Source organism: Atractosteus spatula, chromosome 7 (genome assembly GCF_055471065.1).
Source record: "Atractosteus spatula isolate fAtrSpa1 chromosome 7, fAtrSpa1.hap1, whole genome shotgun sequence".
Classification (NCBI taxonomy): domain Eukaryota; kingdom Metazoa; phylum Chordata; class Actinopteri; order Semionotiformes; family Lepisosteidae; genus Atractosteus; species Atractosteus spatula.
In genome coordinates this window covers 23,783,573-23,805,690 of record NC_142712.1, presented here as the reverse complement: position 1 = coordinate 23,805,690, position 22,118 = coordinate 23,783,573, and the positions used below count along the sequence as shown (strand labels likewise).

Sequence of the window (22,118 nt, the reverse complement as noted above, 5' to 3'; positions counted from 1 at the left end):
ACCTATTACTTGTTCCTTTGCAGACTACGCAGGCTGAAGTAGTCTTGTACAGTGATAATAGACGTGGGTAATGTCATCCCCATTAAACAATGTGCTTATCGCGCAAATCCTGCTAAACTAAAAGTGTGTATTGTCTGTTTAGGGTTCTGTAGCATTCCAGTTTATGTTTGTACTTGCAAGAAAAGCGATTACAAACATTAAAATCATATTTGCTTTATACTGTCCAACTGAGCAATCTTGCTTTTATAAAATATACCTACTTTTTCATGTTTAATGTGTATGATGCTTAATACAGTTTAAAATAATTAAAAGTCTAATGAGTATCAACTTGAATTCTTATCTCTATTAATATAACTATCAAGTAGTAATAAATAAATACAGCTTTTTAGTATAGATTACACTTTTCTAAAATATATTTAAAAAATAAAAACGATTACAATCTAATCTTTCCACGTTTGATCCCAAGAGGAAGTACAATACGCTCCTGCTTTGTTTAGTGATGGTATGAAAAATAAATCTAAATGGAGAAAAAGCTATGCTGAAAGTTTATTAAGATACTTAGAAGACAAAGATAACGATTTATGTTGCATTGTCAGATTGTGAATCAATAAAGACATTTAAATAAACACGTGTTTGCGATTTAAATCAAAATGGGGGTAACAGGGACTCTCATTATTTCTCTCTTCTCTCTCTTATTATCAAAACTCATTCAATTGCGGCTCTTTTGGTTTCAAGGAGGGCTTCTCAGATAGTTGGGCATTCAGGTAGATTGCCAGGCGACAGGATTAGTAAGTATATTTTGTTAAAGCATGTCAGTTTTTGCGACACATAAAAGACATTTTGTGGCATTATTATATAGGACGGACACAGTGACACAGACACTCGTTGGATTCAATTACTGTATAGAGGCTCACTGTTCTTAGAAAATGAAGCTTTAGTTTAAGAAGTTAAACTGTACCTGATTTTTTTGGGGGGGCTCTGTTGACACTTTTGACACTCTGGTGACACAGGTAACATTCTGGTGACACTTTGGGTGTTGGTTTTAGCTCCTTGGCTAGTAGCGTGTTTGCAGGTGTTTTTTCTTAAGGTCTCCATATGTCCTGCTAAAAGAAAGCTTACATAACTTCACATAGTGAAGTACTAATTGAGTGTGAAATCACTAATTTCTAATTGCAATAAGGCTTGTGATGGAAAATCCCCACCTAGACCTAGCTTGTACCTAATGGTATATCAAAACATTCGATTTGAATCCTTCCAACCAGAAGTGCAGATCCTTACCCACAGAGCCACCACTCTGCTCCTAACATAGAACATGAAATATTCTCTGTTTTATATTTCTGTTTTTGCTTTGTGTGTTTCTGGGAAGTGTGATTGCTGTTTTAGACTATCCATAATACATTTCAATAATGTGTAAAATACTGTTTTTACAGTAAACATTGATTTTTAGTACTTTTAACACAAATGATTACCCCGTCCATTTCTTCAGCATCCACCTCAGTGGAAAACTGGGCCTTTTGGAGTGTGTGCTTCTATGTTTCTATGACAGGAATAGAAATGGAAGCAGGTCTGCCTCTTCCTATTCCAGAGTTCAGTGGAAAAGGCTATAAAGTATGAATAAAACCAATGAAGGCTGCCAGCGACTGTATCCATTTGTTTCTACACATAAAATATTCATTAAATCCAATGTCCAGCTCTGATTAAAGTGATCATTTTGGTGTAGTGTTGGTAGTGTTATGAAAGGGAATACATTGACCTAAAGGAGAATTAGTGCTTCAGCACAGAGCAGCTCATGCATAATAAGCTGCAAATTAGAAATTATTTTCTGCCAGCATAATATCTTTAAAAAATGTTATCTGTTATTAAAGGTGATTATAACAGATGGGTGGTGTTGTAAACAAGTGAAACTATTATATAGTCTTATTAAGCAAAATGCCCCAAAAGTCAAAAACAGCCATCTGAAGTTGTCTCAGCAATAAATCATCTCTGGTAATTTATGACTCTTCTCAAACACAGTATCAGGAGCCTAAGATCATTAACAGCTGTAGAGTTTAATCCTCTGTAGATTAATGTAGCATTAGGATACACCATTAGGATAAAACAAGAATCTGCCTGTAGTTTCACACATTTTAATTTGCAATAAAACCTTTCAAACATTTTTTGCAGTAAAATAATGTGTAATATGGGCTGTTTAATCATGACTACGGAATCATGAGCCAGATTTGTGTTAATTTGCATATCATTTTGATGGCATACATCCTAATTTGTACAGAATGGACTGCTGTCTGCATACGTTTCAGTACCCTAAGTGATTTAAATGTATTTCAAATGTAAAATAATAAGAATATGCATAATAGTTTAAAAAAGCACAAATGCTTTAGTTTCAGTACATGACTATATTTTCTAGTTTCATATAGTGATATAAATATTATATATAATATATAATACATTTTAAAAAATCAAAAACAGAACAAAAAATATTGACACCAAAACCAGCTGATCAACAATAATGATGAAAATGTTCATCAATGACCTATTTTTCATTTCAGTCTGCAATGACAAAACACTCACAAAACTAATCCACCATGACAAAGACTAAATAGCTCTGCATTTTTGAGTAAATTAAGAAAATTCCTACAGAAATTAATTTTGTCAATGAGATTCACCATTTGTGTATTTACTTTCTGCCTGGCAAATAGCAGACTGATTGTAGACATAGCCCTAGAGCTGCAACTTACTGATGTAGCCACTCAGAACGCATGTCATTTCTTTGAGACATGACACCTGTATTGCAGTGCATTGTATGATGTATGAGATTCACTGGCAAAAGACGAGAGGTGGCACTTGTGATGTTAGTGAAACAGTTGCCTCATTTCATCTGTTTCTCTACTGTTTCTCATCTTTAAATCCACATAATTTGGAATTTTGACATTAAAATGAAATTTTGTAACTAAAGGGAAATTTTAGTAGCTGACAAAAAAACAGAATCATAAACCCTCTGAACGTCATCAATATTAATTTAGGAATATATATATATTATAAATACTGTATATGGCTGGTAGTGGTAGCTTAAAAAATAAATGTCAGAGCGCTGAATAAACAGGGAAAAGCCTTGAAATGTCTGCTTAACTGCCAGATTGAGATTGGGGGGGTCTGACTGATTGAAAAATTAGTGGCCTTCTTGAGCCCATGTAATGTGCTGGATATCCAGGGCAACATCTGGATGCTAGCCGCTACCTGCCCAGGTATAACAATTATGCATTTACAGATGCAGCCATTCAAAACGAGACGGTTATACCGCGTTAAAACGCAGTGTGCTTGCAGACTACGGTCTAGCTTTCCTTGGGTTGTCCACTCCGATATCAGTGTTAGAATGTGAACGTGCCTATTGCCCAGTCTGCGGTATTTTTCCCAGGGTTTTTTGTTTTTATTCTTGTTTTTGTCTGATGTTTTGATTTTTCTCTTCCTGGTTTCCCCTTCTATTTGGTCCCCCTGTTCCCTGTGTCTCGGAACTTTTTGTTCCTATCTGTTTTTTGTAGTTTGTCTCCCTGGTCTCCCAGGTTTATATTCGTTGCATGTTTTGCCTTTGTCCCGGGCTCCCACGCCCCCTGCTGCTTCCGTGTTCCAGGCTCCCACGCCCTCTGGTCTCCCTGGCTCCAGGCTCCCGCGCCCTCTGCTGCTGACTGTGTTCCAGGCTCCCACGCCCTCTGGTCTCCCTGGCTCCGGGCTCCCACGCCCTTATGTGTTAATTGTTCCCTTGTTCCGTCAGGGTTTATTTTTGTTGTTTGTGGTTTTTTGTCTGTTCTGTCTGTTTTTTTTTGTCTTGCTCCTCCAGAGCCTAGTCCGCCCCCCCCCTTCCTCTACTCAGTAAAGGTTTATACCCCGGAGGAGGGGGTAGGTCTCAGCCGTGGACTCCAGGAGGTTTCCTTTCAGGTAAATGAGGTTTTTCCCTAGTGCTGTGCGGCTCTTTTTTGGGCGTCAGGAGCCACCCTTGTAGGGGGGGTACTGTCACGTCCAGTACACCTAGAGGGCGCTCTACTTTCCTCCTGTTCCTAGTTCCCCGTGATTATTCTTGTCTTTCTGGTGTGTCTTGTGTAGCCTATTTATTTCCTGCTTCTGCTCTGCTACTCGCTCAGCATTGACATTCGGATGTCCTGAAACCTGCCTAGCACCAGGTCACCCCACGTCCGCTACCTGAGGGCATAGGTTTCTATACGGCATTTCTTGAACAGCTGAGTCCGGGCTAACCCCCGTCTCGCCGCTATGCATAGGTTTTTTCGCTGTCCTGTCATTCCACGGTTCGTCCTTTCCGACATCCTTGACACACTGCAGCAGGCAGAATCAGAGTTTCCCTGATTGAATGGGCCTTTTTACATTTTGCAATGAGCAGCGACACCACATACGAGGCCCTGTGGGTGCATTCAGAAACAGTTACTGTTTTAGTCATCAGTTTTTGCTGCTGTTTTAAATTGGCTAACTTTGCCTTGAAATATTCAAACGGTTTTGTGGCCAGGTTTGCATGTTTTCTTTCCAAGTGTGTTTTCAAGAAAGCTGGTTTCATTCTTTCATTTGAAAGCTGCTCCAAACAATTCACACATTTAGCTGAGGTTTAGCCTTGTCACTATCAGTGCAGATGAATCCAAATTTTAAATACTCCTCGCTGTACTTATGTAGCTTTTCCCGTTTTGGTGCTTTTGGCTGACTTGGGCCTTCTTCTGGTGATTTTCTTTTATTAACCGTGAATCTGTCCATCTGTAACATATTTCACTTTCAAAAATATATATATATTTAAAATTGAATTGGGAACCCCTGATGTTTGGAATTAGACAGGATGGTGAAGCTTAAAGTCATACAGCAAAAACAAGGAACTCCATGGCCATTGTTAAAAAACCAAATGGAGCCTTTGAGTTTGTGTGGACCCAAAAAACCTAAATGAGTACATACTCAGAGAGCCCTATCAAGTACCAAAGAGGGGTGAAATCCTCAGTGAGATGTTGGGGGTGAGGTGGTTCACTAAACTAGATGCATCTCATGGTTGCTGGCAATTAATAATAATTGCTTACACTTACATAGTGCTTTTCTGGACACTCCACTCAAAGCGCAGTACAAGTAATGGGGACTCCCCTCAACCACCACCAATCTGCAGCATCTACCTGGATGATGCGATGGCAGCCATAGTGTACCTGATTGCTCACCACACATCAGCTATCAGTGGGGAGGAGAACAGAGTAATGAAGCCAATTCATAGATGGGGATTATTAGGAGACCATGATTGGTAAGTGCCAATGGGAAATTTGGCCAGGACGCCAGGGGTACTCCCCTACTCTTTTTGAGAAACACCCTGGGATTTTTAATGACCACAGAGAGTCAGGACCTCAGTTTTACGTCTCATCCAAAGGACGGTGCCTTTTTACAGTATAGTGTCCCTGTCACTATACTGGGGTATTAGGACCCACATACTGTAGACTGCAGGGAGAGTGCCCCCTGCTGGCCCCACTAATACCTCTTCCAGCAGCAACCTTAGTTTTTCAATTGCAACTTGATGACAAAAGTGCAGAGCTCCATATCTTTTATACACCCTTTAGACATTACAGCTACTAGTGGCTCCCATTTAGGATTTGTTTGGAACTGAGATCTTTCATGGAGCCATGGAAGGTTTAGAAGGAGTCAGAGTATATATTGATGATGTGATCATCTGCAGAGACCAAGGAAAAGTTAAATGAGAGAGTTTGCAAAGCTCTTCAAACAGCGCAACAATATGGTCTCAAATTAAGTAGAGAGAAAAGTCAGTTTTTCCAGGCAGGACATCACATTCCTTGGAGGCAGGCTGACACCCGCTGGGGTGCAACCAAATAATGACAAAATCAAAGGAATCAGTTACATGTCTGTGCCACGTGACAAGAAAGCACTACAGAGAGCATTAGGCATAGTTAATTATTTGGGAAAGTTTGTGCCAAACATAGCCTCTAAGACCGTTGCCCTAAGAGAGCTACTTCTGTCAAATAGTGGTCATGGCAAAAGACACATGATGATGAAATGAAAAAATTGAAAGAAATACTTCTCACTGTGCCTGTGCTGGTTTTCTTTGACCCAAGCAGAAAAAATGGGTCTCTAAAGATGCATCCAAAGATGAACTCAGAGCTGTTCTGCTCCAGGAAAATGAAGAAATCTGGAGACCTGTGGCCTATGCAGCAAGATTACTGACAGACACCAAGAGACATACGCACAGATTGAGAAAGAGTGCTTGAGTCTTGTGTTTGGATGTGAGAAGTTTCATTCTTACATCTTTGGCCTACTATTCAATGAAATAGAGACTGATCATAGGCCTTTTATCACTGTAAGCTAAAAAACACTTGAATGACATGACACCACATATACAGAGAGTGATGATGAGACTGCAACGCTGCAATTATGAACTGTCTTATAAACCTGAGAAGTATCTTGTTGTTGCGGATGCTCTCTCTAGAGCAACAGCTGGGAGGCTACAGACAGTTGGTTCACAAGAGATGGAAAGGAAGTACTTTAGAAGCTGCACCAAGGACATTTGGGTATTGAAAAAACCAAGTGACTTGCAAGAGAGTCTGTGTATTGGCCAGGAATTAATCAAGAAATCAAACACATGATTGCAAGCTGCACCACATGCCTTAAGCATCAAAACAGACAACAAAAAGAACCAATGATCATGGATACACCTCAGCAGCCCTCGGAGAAGGTGGGAACAGATTTCTTTCACTTTGAAGGCAAAGGCTACTTATTAATGATTAACTATTTCTATAATTACCCAGAAATTGCATTCCTTACTAGCCACCCTGCCATGCGAGTGATCACTCATATGAAATCAATTTTTGCCAGGCACGACAGTCACTGTCAGTCCACATTTTCCACAAGCTAATGGGAAAACAGAACAAATTGTAAAAAAATTATTAAAAAAGGCACAAAAACTGAGGATCCGTATTTGGCACTGTTAGCATACAGGGCAGCACCTCTGGAGTGTGGGAAGCTTCCAGCAGAGCTTCTAATGGGTTGGTTGTTACAGATACTAGTTCTAAGAGTAAGGAACACAGTCCAGTCACCTGTTATCCAGAAAATGAACATACTAAAGCAGTTTTTCTACTATGACCGCTCGGCAAAACCATTACCTCCACTGAAAGCGGAGGACAATGTCAGGGTGTTTAATGCAGAGCAGAGAGAATGGAATCGTATGGGCACTATGCTTCAGGAAGTAGCTTCAGGATCTTATGCAGTACTAACAGATGGAGGTGTGGTTGTGAACAGGAATCGCACACAGCTGCTAAACACTCCTGACCAGGTTCTTCAGGGTAGCCAAGAGGGCCCACCAGAGGAACACCAGACTCACCTAACGCAGCAGAAGGTAGCCGAGGATGAAGCTATGGGCTAAATTAAATTGTCAGGGGCCCTGTTGGAGTCTAGATAAGGTGCCTCTCAGGAGGTCAGGAAGGACTGTAGAAGCACTGGAAAAGCTAAAGTGGTGTGAAAAAGTGTTTGCCCCCTTCCTGATTTCTTATTTCTTTGCATGTTTGTCACACTGAAATGTTTCAGATCATCAAACAAATTGAAATATTAGACAAAGATAACACAAGTAAACACAAAATGCAGTTTTTAAATGAAGGTTTTTATTATTAAGGGAAAAAAAAATCCAAACCTACATGGCCCTGTGTGAAAAAGTGATTGCCCCCCCTGTTAAAACTTAAATCAACTGTGGTTTATCACATCTTTGGAAAGCTGAGTTCAATTTCTCTAGCCACACCCAGGCCTGATTACTGCCACACCTGTTCTCAATCAAGAAATCACTTAAATAGGACCTGCCTGACAAAGTGAAGTAGACCAAAAGATCCTCAAAAGCTAGACATCATGCTGCGATCCAAACAAATTCAGGAACAAATGAGAAACAGAGTAATTGAGATTTATCAGTCTGGAAAAGGTTATAAAGCCATTTCTAAAGCTTTGGGACTCCAGCGAACCACAGTGAGAGCCATTATCCACAAATGGCGAAAGCATGGAACAGTGGTGAACCTTCCCAGGAGTGGCCGGCCGACCAAAATTACCCCAAGAGCGCAGCAACGACTCATCCAAGAGGTCACAAAAAACCCCACAACAACATCCAAAGAACTGCAGGCTTCACTTGCCTCACTTAAGGTCAGTGTTCATGACTCCACCATAAGAAAGAGACTGGGCAAAAATGGCCTGCATGGCAGAGTTCCAAGACGAAAACCACTGCTGAGCAAAAAGAACATAAAGGCTCGTCTCAGTTTTGCCAGAAAACATCTTGATGATCCCCAAGACTTTTGGGAAAATACTCTGTGGACTGACAAGACAAAAGTTGAACTTTTTGGAAGGTGTGTGTCCCATTACATCTGGCGTAAAAGTAACACAGCATTTTAGAAAAGGAACATCATACCAACAGTAAAATATGGTGGTGGTAGTGTGATGGTCTGGGGCTGTTTTGCTGCTTCAGGACCTGGAAGACTTGCTGTGGTAAATGGAACCATGAATTCTGCTGTCTACCAAAAAATCCTGAAGGAGAATGTCCGGCCATCTGTTCGTGACCTCAAGCTGAAGCGCACTTGGGTTCTGCAGCAGGACAATGATCCAAAACACACCAGCAAGTCCATCTCTGAATGGCTTAAGAAAAACAAAATGAAGACTTTGGAGTGGCCTAGTCAAAGTCCTGACCTGAATCTGGTTGAGATGTTGTGGCATCACCTTAAAAAAGCGGTTAAGGCTCGAAAACCCTCCAATGTGGCTGAATTACAACAATTCTGCAAAGATGAGTGGGCCAAAATTCCTCCACAGCGCTGTAAAAGACTCATTGCCAGTTATCACAAAACGCTTGATTGCAGTTGTTGCTGGTAAGGGTGGCTCAACCAGTTATTAGGTTTAGGGGGCAATCACTTTTTCACACAGGGCCATGTAGGTTTGGATTTTTTTTTCCCTTAATAATAAAAACCTTCATTTAAAAACAGCATTTTGTGTTTACTTGTGTTATCTTTGTCTAATATTTCAATTTGTTTGATGATCTGAAACATTTCAGTGTGACAAACATGCAAAAAAATAAGAAATCAGGAAGGGGGCAAACACTTTTTCACACCACTGTAAGTCTCTAAATAATAAATACTGGATTTTCTTTTCAATATCAACATATGCTTGTGAAGGGGGGTAAAAGGAGAGCAAATGTTGACAAGTGTGTTGTTTGCACTGTGTACTAGGTAATATCACGGGACAGTCATGTTATATTTTGGATGTAACTCCAAGTAATTATTATTTGTTTATTATTATTATTATTTTACTTTTATCATTATTTGTTCCAGATTCTGCCTTTGAATGGTATGGCTTATGTGTTCATATTTCCTTTAATTCAAAAGCTGTTCATTTTCATGTATGATGTTTTGTCAAAAAAGTATCTGATGCAGGGGAGATGTAAGGATATGTGTTAACATATGGAGTATATTAAGTGAAGACAGCAATGGAATAAAGTCAGTTACTGAACAGATGCAACATTGCATATAGTTTAGACTCATTACACCTTTGTTATACTGAATCTGTATACTAAAAAACAATTTGAAATGTTGTCCATCTTCTAGGGAGAATATGGAAACATTTGTTCCCAGGCTATGGGCTGTTTTCATGAAGATATGTTTGCCTAAGGCTGTGTATTTAGCACTGTTCTAATTTATCACAGCTGAGACTCTTACAGGTTTGTAAGTAAATTTATAAGCATTTCACATAGACTACTTTTTTGCATTTCCTTTACTTCTCAGAACATGAAAATCTCACCCAGGAAGCATATGGTAATTATTGTTGTCTGAATGTTATAGAAATATAAATGGCGTTTATAATGAAAGTTTGGGAGGGATGACAAAGTTCAATCAGAACTTGTTCAGTCAATCAATCAGCTATTATTAATGAGCAATCACTGCTGACCTAAATCACATATTCACCTTAAACATTATAATACTTTATAAGTTATCCTCTTTTCTCCCTCACATGCGTCTTTTTGCACAGCATTGTTTCATGTTTTCATCCCACCTTTTCGATGCTGAAGTGTTTTCAATTTGCAATTGATATTCCAATTTGCTGCTCTGCCGAACAGTTTTGTATCTCAGTCAGGAATCTGCAGCTCCTTACCTTCAGCCTCTACCCACAAGTGTTCTACCTGCCTTTTTACAAGATTCCTTGCCTTTCCAAAGACTGAGATCTGCCATTGTCAACCTGTCATTTTCAAAACAAACAGCCTGTTGACCATTCTGTTATTCCTCTTGAAAACCCTGGCTCCTTTGGATGAACAAAATTTCACTGTGACGTTCTCAAATCCTATCTCATCCACACTGAAACTTTTCCTGCCATTATCAACTGGACTGTAGCAAATCCAAGGTATACAATAAATAATTCCTGGGTTTCCAGTAAACTTCCTCATCTTGCAGTGACGTCATCATGACGTCATGCAACACTCCAGACTAGTACAAAGACCAGATCTGCTCATGCCTGCTGAGCCTCTCTTGCTTTTTTTCCATCACATTCACCACAAAAAAATGTGCAGGAAACTGAACAACAAGCAAGGGTGGGAAAAGAATAGAATGATAAAAAGAATAATGGCACTTACTGTATCTGGCTTCTCAGAAACCTGTTAATAGATATTCACATGAGAACAGTTTTTTACCCTGCTTCTGAAGTTCATAAACAAACTGGTTATTCAGCGTGCTTCCACATCTGGTGATGACTTCAGCACACAGCAAGACAGAAGGATCCCTTAGCTACCATTACTGCCAGCATTAGGACCATCCATTCTACCTTCTTCCCACATTTCTTTCTTCTTTCAGCAATCTTTCACAGTATGTACTGTATCTGTTTTTCTTTATTCTGCTTCCTCTTGTTTTCTTAATTATCATGTATTACCTCACTCCTATGAATGTCAATCTCAGCCGCATTCTTTCCTTTATGTTCTTTAATTTTACCTCACCTTTTCTCCTGTACTCTCTTCTGCTTCCATTCCTTGGCATCCAATTCAGCCCCCGTTGCTCCTAATGTCATCTCCACAGTCCCAGGTCTATCCAGTGTTCTACCTCTAGTTCAGTCAGCAACTTTTACAACTTTTAATACACATGCCTCCCACATGTTTCTAAGCCTGGTGTACAATTTATGCTCAGGTTCCTCCTTCTTGGTTCTCGGCCTTTGCTGCTCCTGATGCCATCTCCTTGGTAATTGATCTGACTGCTGTCCTAAATTCAGCTAAGCCAGCATCCTTTGATGTTCTCTGTCCCTTTGTGTAAAAAAATTGACTCCATGGCCTCTGTCCTCCACGCCAGCAACAACTTAATCTTCCAAAATCACCTCACAACAATTGCCTTCAACTGTTTTGGATTACCAGCACAATCCTCATAATTAGAACAGTAACAAGACAGTTAAACAAGACAACAAGTTTACATTCAGCTTACCAAGAGCAATACCACTTCTGTTCCAGAAGTGCAGCTTCAGTTCAGAATTAGTGACCATACTCAATGATATACCTAGCTGCCCAGAGGGGGAATCTATTGGGCCAAGATCACCAGAGATTGGTGGGATTTTTTGTTTTCCTCTCCATCATGTCCACATGATCATTCCTACACTGCCATCCTCTCAATATGTTTGTAATGTGTTCTGCTGTTTTTCAGAGTCAGCAGAAAAGCTGTCAGTTCCCTATGCTAAACCGTTGCAGCCACACCAGGAGTTCGCAAAATCAACAGATTAATATGCCTCAGCATCTCCCTCGAGCCAGCTGCTCCATTCCCTCATTAAAGTTACTTTATTTTTAAGGCAATACCAGTTTAAACCCCAGAACGACACTCTCAATTCACAATAGTAGTCCCTGTTATCATGCCAGCTCCCCCGCATCCTTCGTGACTGCATCCAATTGTATCTTTCCACCTTCTGTCAGTTAAGTTTTGCAGATGAGGAAAGTCTGTTTCTGAGGGTTACCCCAACTATGTCATGCAGATTATATCCCATGGGTGTTTTTTTTATTTCACCTCTTCTCAATCTTGCATCATCAACATGATTCTTACTCTACTCTTACCTGAATTGCAAGGGAGATTATCAAAGTCAGTGGTTAGCATTGTATTGACCTTCATCTCTCCTGATCATTCCTCTACTTTATTCAAATGGTTTCCAATTTTTGAAGCTGCTTCTTCTGGGGGCCACAGGTGGAAACAATTGTTTATTTGGGTTCCATTTTCCAAGATAACATTGCCCTTTATAATCAAGAAAGGAAGATCTGAAGAAGATCCTCTCAGCTTATCATGAAATCCCTCAGTCATTTCTCTTCCTCTTATGAATCAATTTCTAACTGTTGCAGGTCACATCCCAGGTAATTTCAATATTTTCTCTGTTTTTCACTTCCAGCTTCAGAAGTTGAAGAACTTCTATGTCTGGAGTTGTACTTTGTACCCTCAGTTCTTGCTGGATCACCAAAAAACATTTTTTCCACCTCTCCTCTAATGTAAATTTGCTTTTGGATCTCTTACTTTCTCTTCTATTGTAAGGAAAATACTAAGCTGACCAATTTCTCAGACTGGTTATTAAACCAATTAACTGACGGTATCACAAAATTTTCTAAATTCCAGATTAAGTACAAAATCATATTCACTTTGTGAAAGTACTGTATGGCCACCATGTTGTTGAGAGTTGACTTGAATTGTGACCTTAGGCGGCCTTTCATGCTCACTAATCATGGTAATGAATGGAAGTGAAAGAGTACAGGTTGTGTATCAGACATTTCACCCCAGAAATTCCAAAGTGATCTGCATGCAGTTAACAAGCAAGTTGTATTTGTCTGCAAAAATGTTTTGAGGTTTAGAGAAATATTTCTATTGGATTTAAAAAGCTGCTTTCACAAGCTTGCTTGTTTACAATATTATAGGGTTGTTTTACCTCACTGGAAGTTTTGTTGCCTTGTTCTGAATCAGAGAATATTGCACTGTGCATACCTGGAAAGTTCGTCTAGTTTTTAATGTAAATTGGAGGTTTTAAACATTACTTTGTACATTTTACTTTCATGGTAGTTTGAAGTGTACTCATCAATGCCAATTCTTTCTATCTCTGAAATATAAACATGGCAATGCAGTAGATAATTAGCCCTTCAGAACCTCTACTCCATTATCTACAGCTTCACAATTCTCAAGGAGCATCTCTCACTTATCCTCTTTCCACTAATGAAAAATCTCAAACTGTCTTGGTTTCTATAAAATCTGCAAGAAGTTCTCACAAACATTGCTGCTGAACAAATCTGGCTGTCCTTCCTGATTGAAGGTTCCTCCTCAGCAACTCATCAACACATTCCTGACTTCCTCATGAAGCAACTTGGTCTCTGGTTATTTGAGGCTTACCTTACCTTCTATCCAACTGTCAAACAACCCACAATTCAAGCCATACATTGCAGAACACTTTTTTCACCTTCTCTATGCTTTCCATTATTCTGCATTGGTGGTTTGAGATACATGTTGCTTCTTTTTGGGGTACTAACCTCTTCATCCTATTGCCAGGAGGTTAGCCTTTGGCCAAGCGGGTTAAGCCAAATTTTGACTTAAACATTTCATCATCCTTTCAGTACACGTAATACTTGGATGTTGTTATTCCTCCTGAAATGGTATAAAATGGGAATATTGACTCACATGTAACATTTCACAGTGTTTAAGCACAACCTGTTATAGGAAAGACTGTTCAAATTGTAAAGGAAATAGATGTATAAGATGCCTTAAAAAAACATTTGGTGAAATGAAGAAACAACTTTGTTCTGTAGATTAACTTAACTTTTTATAAAATAAATATGGAAGTATCTTGGGGCTTGAAAGTGTAGGGTTGAAATTTAACTTTATTTGGACTGTGTCTTTTGTTACACCTTGTGCTTTAAACATCATAAACCTTTGGTAAAAATTCTTGAAATTCATGTTTTCCTGTTTAGTCTAGAAATATTATAATGCCAGTCTCACATTCAGTGCCTTTACTAAGGGATGAATTCCATTGATGTTGCATTTTGTTGAATTACAAACAATACACACACATTTTTAAGTAAATAGTTTTACTCAAAACTGAAAATAATACCTTTTTATTAGTAAAACTGTGGAGGTGAAAACATGGAGTTTTCTAGTCATTGGATGAATAATATATCTTTTGCTTATTTGTCAAATTCAACTTTAACAGTTTTCCTTTATTAATTATGCATTTCTCTAGTTCACATCTGAGTGTTAAGGAAAGCTTCCATAATGGCATTGGAAGTGCAATAGTTTTAAACTGTCTCAGAAGAGCTGGTGTTACCCCTGTTAGGATATAATGCAAATAACTGTATAGAATGTACTGTATAGATGGATAGTACACTCAGAAATAACTTAAAACATCCCACCTTAAAACACTAAAGTTCCCCATACTGCATTCACAACAAGTGTTAAAGTTAAGGGAAGGAAAGACTTGTTTACTCACTAGAAATTTTCAGAGAAAAGCCTCTTAGCTCAAATAAATTAAGTGATATAAATTCTAATCTATCATGGTTTTTTTTCTGTACTTCAGGTACAATAGCTTGATGGTTTTTCTGAATGTCATTATGCAAAAATAAATATATAACATTTTGATATGGGACTATACATTTCAGAAACAAAAGCAGATAATAAATATTGCTTTTAATGCTATTTTTACAAGCTATAAAAACATCCAGTGCTATTTTCAGGTACATTAAAAAAGTAAAACTAATTTGAGAATCTTATTAAAATACAACAAAATACTGGAGTGCTAAAAAGCTTTAAAACATGGATAAATATTTATGAATCTAGTCATATTTCTAACTGTGTATCTGTAAACAATATGATCTCATCATACAGTAATAAAAAAGGAAGAGTTGTGTTTTTCTGGATCAATGAACATACTGTTATCTTCTTCTCCCTGATTTGGCAGGGATTGGAATCATTGAGGAGATGTGTAGAGATGGCACATACAGTACTGGACTGTACTATAATTACATAAGTGGTTGGAACATGTTTAGTTTTAGAATAAAGCTTTGTGACTGGTCAACAGATGTTAATATTTGTTACAAAAATACTGCTAACAATTACTGCTAATAATAGTAGAACTTTTTTTCACCTTAATGGTAATGGAATAATGGAAATGAAGATACAGATTCAGCCTCTCAGAACACACAGTATTTAGTCCAGATATGTTACCTGTAACGGTGCCAAAGACAATCGATACAGATGCAGCCATTCAAAACGAGTGGGCGATACCGCATTATTTTGCGGTGCGCTTTACGCAGTCTACCGCGAGTTACCGTTAATTCTCCTAGAATACCGCAAGTAAAATAATAGTATCCGGAATTTCCGCAAGGTGGAGCTAATAAAGCTCAACCTCTCATGTTTGAGCTGTTGCCATCAAAGTCTTTAACGAAGATATTACTAATAGTATTAATAATGAATGACCTTGGACAAGCTGTAAACTCAAAGTATTGCCCTGGTCCACATTCTTTTTTTCATTGACCGTCTTTGTAAAAGTAACACCACAGCATTTCGCAATCACGCATTTGTTTCCAATCATGCAAAGTACAGTAATTTTTGAGAATCGATTCACCATGCCTTTTACATGCTCATAAAAGAGATTGATTTAGGAACATAAACATATTACCGTATGCAAACTGTACTGTATACAGTATGTATATGTATATTTAATGTCTTAACTGTGCCCATTTAAGTATTGAATATTTATATGGAATTTTACCACTGAAGGGAAATCTAAGTACCTGAGCATAAAAAGAATAGGAGCATACTGTAACGCGTGTGAAGGCCATAAACGATATTAATTTTGGAACTTAAACATACAGTATATGGCTGGTCTCGGTACTTTAAAGAAAACATACACACCAGTATTCCACTTCTCCCTAAACATTTTAAGCATCGAAGTCTTTAACTAACGTGATACCGGAGTCAACAAGCATACTTTTAGAATTTGATTAAAAGGGAATATAATATGGAATCGCGTATCTAAAGAAATTAATAACGATATAATTATATTCATGTACCGCAACACAAGAATAGTACACGCTGTACATTGTCTGTTGATAATGTTTCTGTAATGCTTTTTCAGCACTCTGCATGTGACCTTGCTGGTGGTGCTGTGGGTTAGGTTCCTGACTCCCATGTCACACGGTCTGTGATCGAATCCCGCTGGAGCCATGACTTTTTTTGAAAAAATAAAACGTTTCCCTGAGTCAGAGATCAAATAAAACCTCACTCGCACCAAACAAATTTATATTTCTAAATATCACAACATGATCGAATTTAAGTCATTTTAATAACAATGAATAGTCACCTAGGCGTTACAATATAAACATTTATATTGATTTAAATCGCGTTTTGTATTAAATCGCAAAAGCGGGTTTAAATATATGTGTTTTTTGATTCACAATCAGACAAATGCAACATAAATTGATATCTTTGTCTTCTAAGTATCTTAATAAACTTTCAGCATAGCTTTCTCCCCATTTAGATTTATTTTTCTTGGGATCTTGGGATCAAACGTGGAAAGATTAGATTGTAATCGTTTTTATTTTTTAAATACATTTTAGAAATTTTGTGTAATGCTTTATGTTGAAAATTGAGGTGGATTTTGTTTATAATAAAGAGGATAAACTGGGATGGGAGGAGGGTTTGGTTTTGCATAAGGGGCGGGATTATGATAATCGGAGGAATTTGAGAGAGTTTAATGGTTTGATATATTTGATTTTGTATTGTGGTTGTTATCTATGTTTTTGGTTGGTATTATGTTTATATGGTTGTTTTTGTTGGTTGGTCGTTAATATGGTTATTAATAATACGATCTATAGTTGAAATCTGAGCCTAAATAAAAAAAAAGCATTTTCAGAGAGCAATTACGCTGTGTTTATGTAGAATAAGTGATTAGGTTTATGAGCAATCTAATTACTTATTCGTTTAAAACGCTATATAAAATAAAGTTTATTATTAATTTGCTGGACAGAGTGGTGAACATTATTATGCATAAGACAAAGATAACGATCCTGATCAGTTTAGAAATCTGTGTAAGCTGTAAGGTTTTTACTTCTTAAACTTTTAAAATACACGTTTCGAATAGAAAGAAATCCTCTTCCTGGTACAGTATGTATAGCAAACCAGCACGTCTTTTTTCTCCAATCAGAGGGGTGTCAGATGGTGTCAGCCAATCACCATTCTGAAGCCCTACCATAATCTCTGGTATGGGGAGACCCCAGAATTCTGTCTGATAGTTTATGTAGATGATAGATACTGTAACGCCCTCGCCTGGTGGTGAGGAGGAAGCGCCCCTAGGCGCTCGTAGTACCGCTGGGCATGCTGGGAGTGGTAGCCGGGGAGAGTCTGAGGGTCAGCACGATGACCAGCGGCTGACCCTACCTGTGTAAATAATGTCCTAGTAGTTCTAGTGCCCTGTGTAGTCTTATAAAAGTATAGCATGTTGTCAAGTAATTACCACCCTAGAGTTGTGTACGTGTTCTGTCTGTCTCCTCATGTGTGTGTATATTCTGTGCTTGGTTTTGTGTGGTTGTTAATGAATAAAGCTAGCGCTTGGTTTGGTAATCACGTCTCCACTGGTCCTTTATTCTGAAAAGAACCTGAAAATGCTACATTGGTATCAGAAGCGGGCAGGATGGACAAATCGTGGCGGACACTATCCGATTCTGTTAAGCGCCGACTGACTCTGAAAGAAACAGAACCCATCGGCAGCGCACATAGGGAGCCTGAGCAACTCCTGGGTGCGACAGGTGGCCACAGCCCTTACCAGGGCTACTCAGTAGTGGTTCCACCGGCAGAGCTGGGGCAACTGGCCGCTACTCCTGGTCAGCGGGTGCCCCAGAGAGAGAATACCCTCCCTGCCGGAGCCGATCAGCGATTCCCACACCCATCGGCGTGGGTGCGACCAGGTCGCTATGATGGGGAAGCGCCTTGGGAAACCTATGAGGCGCAGTTCCAGCTCGCGGCCCGGACGAATGGCTGGAGCCGGGCGGAGATGGCTGGCCACCTGGCGGCGGCGCTGGAAGGAGCGGCCTGCCAGGTGCTCCTGGATGTCCCAGAGGAGGACAGAGGCGAATACACGGCGCTGGCAGCAGCTCTCCAGCTGCGCTTCGGTGTGGAGGAGGCGCCGGACTTGATGAGGGAGAGGCTGGCCCTGCGGCGGCGCCGACCAGGAGAGCGACTGGGCCCGGTTGCCGCGGATGTCATGTTCCTCGCCCGCCGAGGATACCCAACTTTCCCCCGGGAGGCGCAGCGGGAGATGGCTCTCCAGGCCTTTCTCAAGGCCCTCTCACCCGAGGAGCTGCGGCGCCACGTGCAGCTGGCCGCGCCAACATCGCTGGAGCAGGCCTTGGCCCTTGCTACACGGGCTGAGGCCGTGTTCGGGGTGGCTGGAAGCGCCAGCAGACGCAGTGCGCCCTGCCGGCTGACCGAGTCGGCGACGGAGGAATCCAGCGAGGGGGAAGAGGAGCCAGCCCGTGCAGCGACCCCCGCGGAACAGCCCCGCACGCTGGTTTGCAACCGCTGCGGGAAGAGAGGACACCGAGCCCGGTTCTGCCGGGCACCCGAACCTCGCACTCCTCGATCGGCGTCGGGAAACGGGAACGGGGCGGCTCAGCGCGGGGAAGGCCGCCCTTGAACACCCCCCACTCCGGAGAGCACTGTAAAGACCGGCGCCCCTCATGCCACTGTGGGGCGAGTCGGCGGTAGCCGGGGCCTGTACCTCCACTGCCAAATCGAGGACCAACCCTGCCTGGCCCTACTCGACACCGGTTCATCGGCGACCCTACTCCGGCCGGGCGTCCTCCCCGACACCGAGGGCACCAACCCCCCAGGATGGGAGGCCTCCAGCCTACGGCTAAGGACCGTGACGAGACAGCTCGCTGCAGTCCGGGGGAAACAGGTGCTTGCCTTCCGTCTAGGTGCAGCGACGGTCTGCCACCCCTGCTACCTCGTACCCATCCAGGAGGACTGCATTCTGGGGCTGGACCTACTGCAGCGAGTGGGGGCCAGTTTGGACTTGAGCCGGCAGGAGTTGGTGTGGCAGGGGGAGCGACTTCACCTGGTGGAGGGCAGGCCCGGTGAAGGCCGAGGGATGCGGGCTTGCCGGAGCCGGGAGAAAAAGAGGCAGTGGCGGCGGTAGTCGCCGGGGCAGACCAGACCTGCGAGCCGGGGAGCGAGCATGCTGGATCCTGCCCCCGAGTCAGCCGGGGGGCCAGACAAGGCGGCGGCGGCGGGGTCCGAGCGTTGCGTGGAAGCGAGGCGCGCCGTGGAGGACCTCTACCAGCGGAGCTGCGAGGGCCTCGATCAGGACCAGCGGCAGCGGCAGCGGCTCCAGGAGCTACTCGCCCAGAACGAGGATCTCTTTGTGGCGAGAGATGAGGACTGCACCCGCACTGCCCTGGTCCAACACGAGATCAACACCGGCGACGCTCGGCCCATCCTCATCCCACCGGGACGCATGGTTCACGCCAAGCGGACCGCCGCCGAGGAAAAGATCCGGGAGATGGCCGCAGCGGGGGTGATTGAGCCCTCCGCGAGCCCGTGGTCGGCGCCAGCTGTACTGGTAAAAAAAAAAAGACGGCTCATGGAGGTTCTGCGTCAACTACCGCAAGCTGAACGAGGTCACCCAGAAAGATTCCTATCCCTGCCGAGGATAGATGACGCCCTGGACTACATCACCGGGTCGACCTGGTTCAGCTCCCTGGACCTCAGCTGCGGCTACTGGCAGGTACCGCTTGCTCCCGATACTCGCCCGAAGACGGCCTTTTCCATCGGCCAGGGCCTCTGGCAGTTTACTGTCATGCCTTTTGGCCTGTGCAATGCCCCGGCGACGTTCGAGAGGCTGATGGAGAGGGTGCTGGCATCGGTCCCGCGGAACCAGTGTGTGCTGTATCTGGACGATCTGCTGGTTCATGCCCGGGGTTTCGACCAGGCCCTGACGAACCTCCAGGCGGTGCTGGCCTGAGGCTCAACCCCCGCAAATGCGAGCTCCTGCGGCAGGAGGTGACCTTCCTGGGACATGTTGTTGGACCGCGAGGGGTGGCTACGGACCCAGGTAAGGTCGCCGCAGTGAGGGGCTGGCCAACTCCACGCACCGTCGCGGAGCTGCGCAGCTTTCTGGGGTTGGCCTCGTACTACCGGAGGTTCGTCCGGGACTTTGCCAGCATCGCTGCCCCGCTGCACCGCCTCACCGACAAGGGCCGCCGTTTCGACTGGGACTCAGGCTGTGAGATGGCCTTTGGCCAGTTGCGTGAAGCTCTGGTGGAGGCCCCCGTGCTGGCCTACCCCGACCCGCGGTTACCGTATGTTCTAGATACCGACGCGAGTAACTCGGGGGTGGGTGCGGTGTTGGCGCAGGAGGGGCCAGATGGGGAGCGCGTAGTGGCCTACTGTAGTCAGGCTTTGACTAGGGCTGAACGGAACTACTGCGTGACCCGTCGCGAGCTGCTGGCGGTGATGGCGGCGGTCCACCACTTCAGGCCATACCTGTTCGGGACCCGGTTCCGGCTGAGGACCGACCATGCGTCCCTCACCTGGCTGCTCCACTTTAAGGAGCCGGAGGGGCAGATGGCGCGATGGATAGAGATCCTGCAGGAGTACGACTTCACTGTCGTGCACCGTGCGGGGTCTCGCCATCTCAATGCCAACGCTCTCTCCCGGCGCCCCTGCGAGGCCGCGGACTGCCACCACTGCGCCCAGCGGGAGCAGCGTGAGGAGGCGGTCCGTACCGTGGCGGAGGCGAGCACCGCGGCCCGGGAGGGGCCGCTGGGGGTGGGCCTGTCAGACCTGGTGCAGCGTCAGGCAGCTGATCCTGACGTGGGGCCAGTGCTCCGCTGGAGGGCAGCAGGAGTGCGGCCTACGCGAGAGGAGCTCGCCCCGCACCCAAAGTCCGTCAAGGCTCTCTGCGCCCTGTGGGAGGCCTTGGAGGTAAAGGACGGGGTGCTGCGCAGGGGGTGGCGGGTACCCTCCAGTGGCGAGGTACGGTGGCAGCTGGTGGTGCCACGGTCACTCCGCGGGGCGGTACTCCGAGCAGTGCATGGCCAGCCGGGCATGGGGCACTTCGGCGGTAAAAAAACCCTGCAGCGTCTCCGAGGCCATTTTTATTGGGGTCTTTGCCACCGGGACGTGGAGCGGTATTGCCGAACGTGTGCGGTGTGTGTGGCGCAGAAGGGCCCCCCCGAGTGCTCTCGGGCCCCCCTCCAACAACACCAGGTGGGGGCTCCTATGGAGCGGGTGGGGGTGGACGTTTTGGGCCCATTTCCGCGCACCGAGGCCGGGAACCGCTACGTCTTGGTGGCCATGGACTATTTTACGAAGTGGCCGGAGGCCTACGCCCTCCCGGACCAGAGTGCCCCCACGGTGGCCGATGCCCTGCTGGAGGGGATGTTTGCCAGGCTGGGGGTGCCGGAGGAGTTACACAGTGACCAGGGGCGTAACTTCGATTCCCAGGTCTTTGCCAGAGTGTGCCAGCGCCTGGGGATCACTAAGACACGGACCACACCGCTGCATCCCCAGAGCGACGGGTTGGTGGAGCGGTTTAATCGGACGCTCGCCACCCAGCTGGCCACCCTGGTGTCCTGGCACCAACAGGACTGGGACCGCCACCTCCCCCTTGCGCTCTGGGCATATAGGACCGCGGTCCAGGAATCCACCGGGTGCACCCCGGCCTCGCTCATGCTGGGCCGGGAAATGCGAACCCCGGTGGACCTGGTCTTTGGCCTGCCGCCTGGAGACGGGTCGGCACCGCCGGCTGGACCGGACTACGAGTGGGACCTGCGGCAGCGGATGCGGCGGGTGCACAGCTTTGCATGGACCCACTTGACTCAGGCGGGGGTCCGGCAGAAGCGGGACTACGACCTGCACTGCAGGGGGCCTGCCTTCCAGCCCGGGGACTCGGTTTGGGTGTACAACCCGCGCCGCCGCAAAGGCCTCAGCCCTAAGCTGGCGCCGTCGTGGGAGGGGCCTGCTGAGGTACTCGGGGTGGTGGGCGAGGTCTGCTACCATGTCCGGTTGTGAACACGGGGGAGAGTGGTGGTCCTGCACCGAGACCGCCTGGCCCCCTACCGGGCCCGGGAGGAGGAGCCG

General features: G+C 44.1%; 1 protein-coding gene across 1 annotated transcript in view; it reads left to right on the top strand.

The window, feature by feature from the left end:
* The window catches only part of LOC148830737 (uncharacterized), a 69,788-nt gene extending 51,119 nt beyond the window's left edge, over positions 1-18,669 (top strand). The window contains exon 2 of the mRNA XM_088919967.1: positions 17,630-18,669. Within this exon, the coding sequence (XP_088776093.1) occupies positions 17,630-18,669 (1,040 nt within the window). The remainder of the gene's footprint in view (positions 1-17,629) is intronic.
* Positions 18,670-22,118: the final 3,449 nt, after the last annotated feature.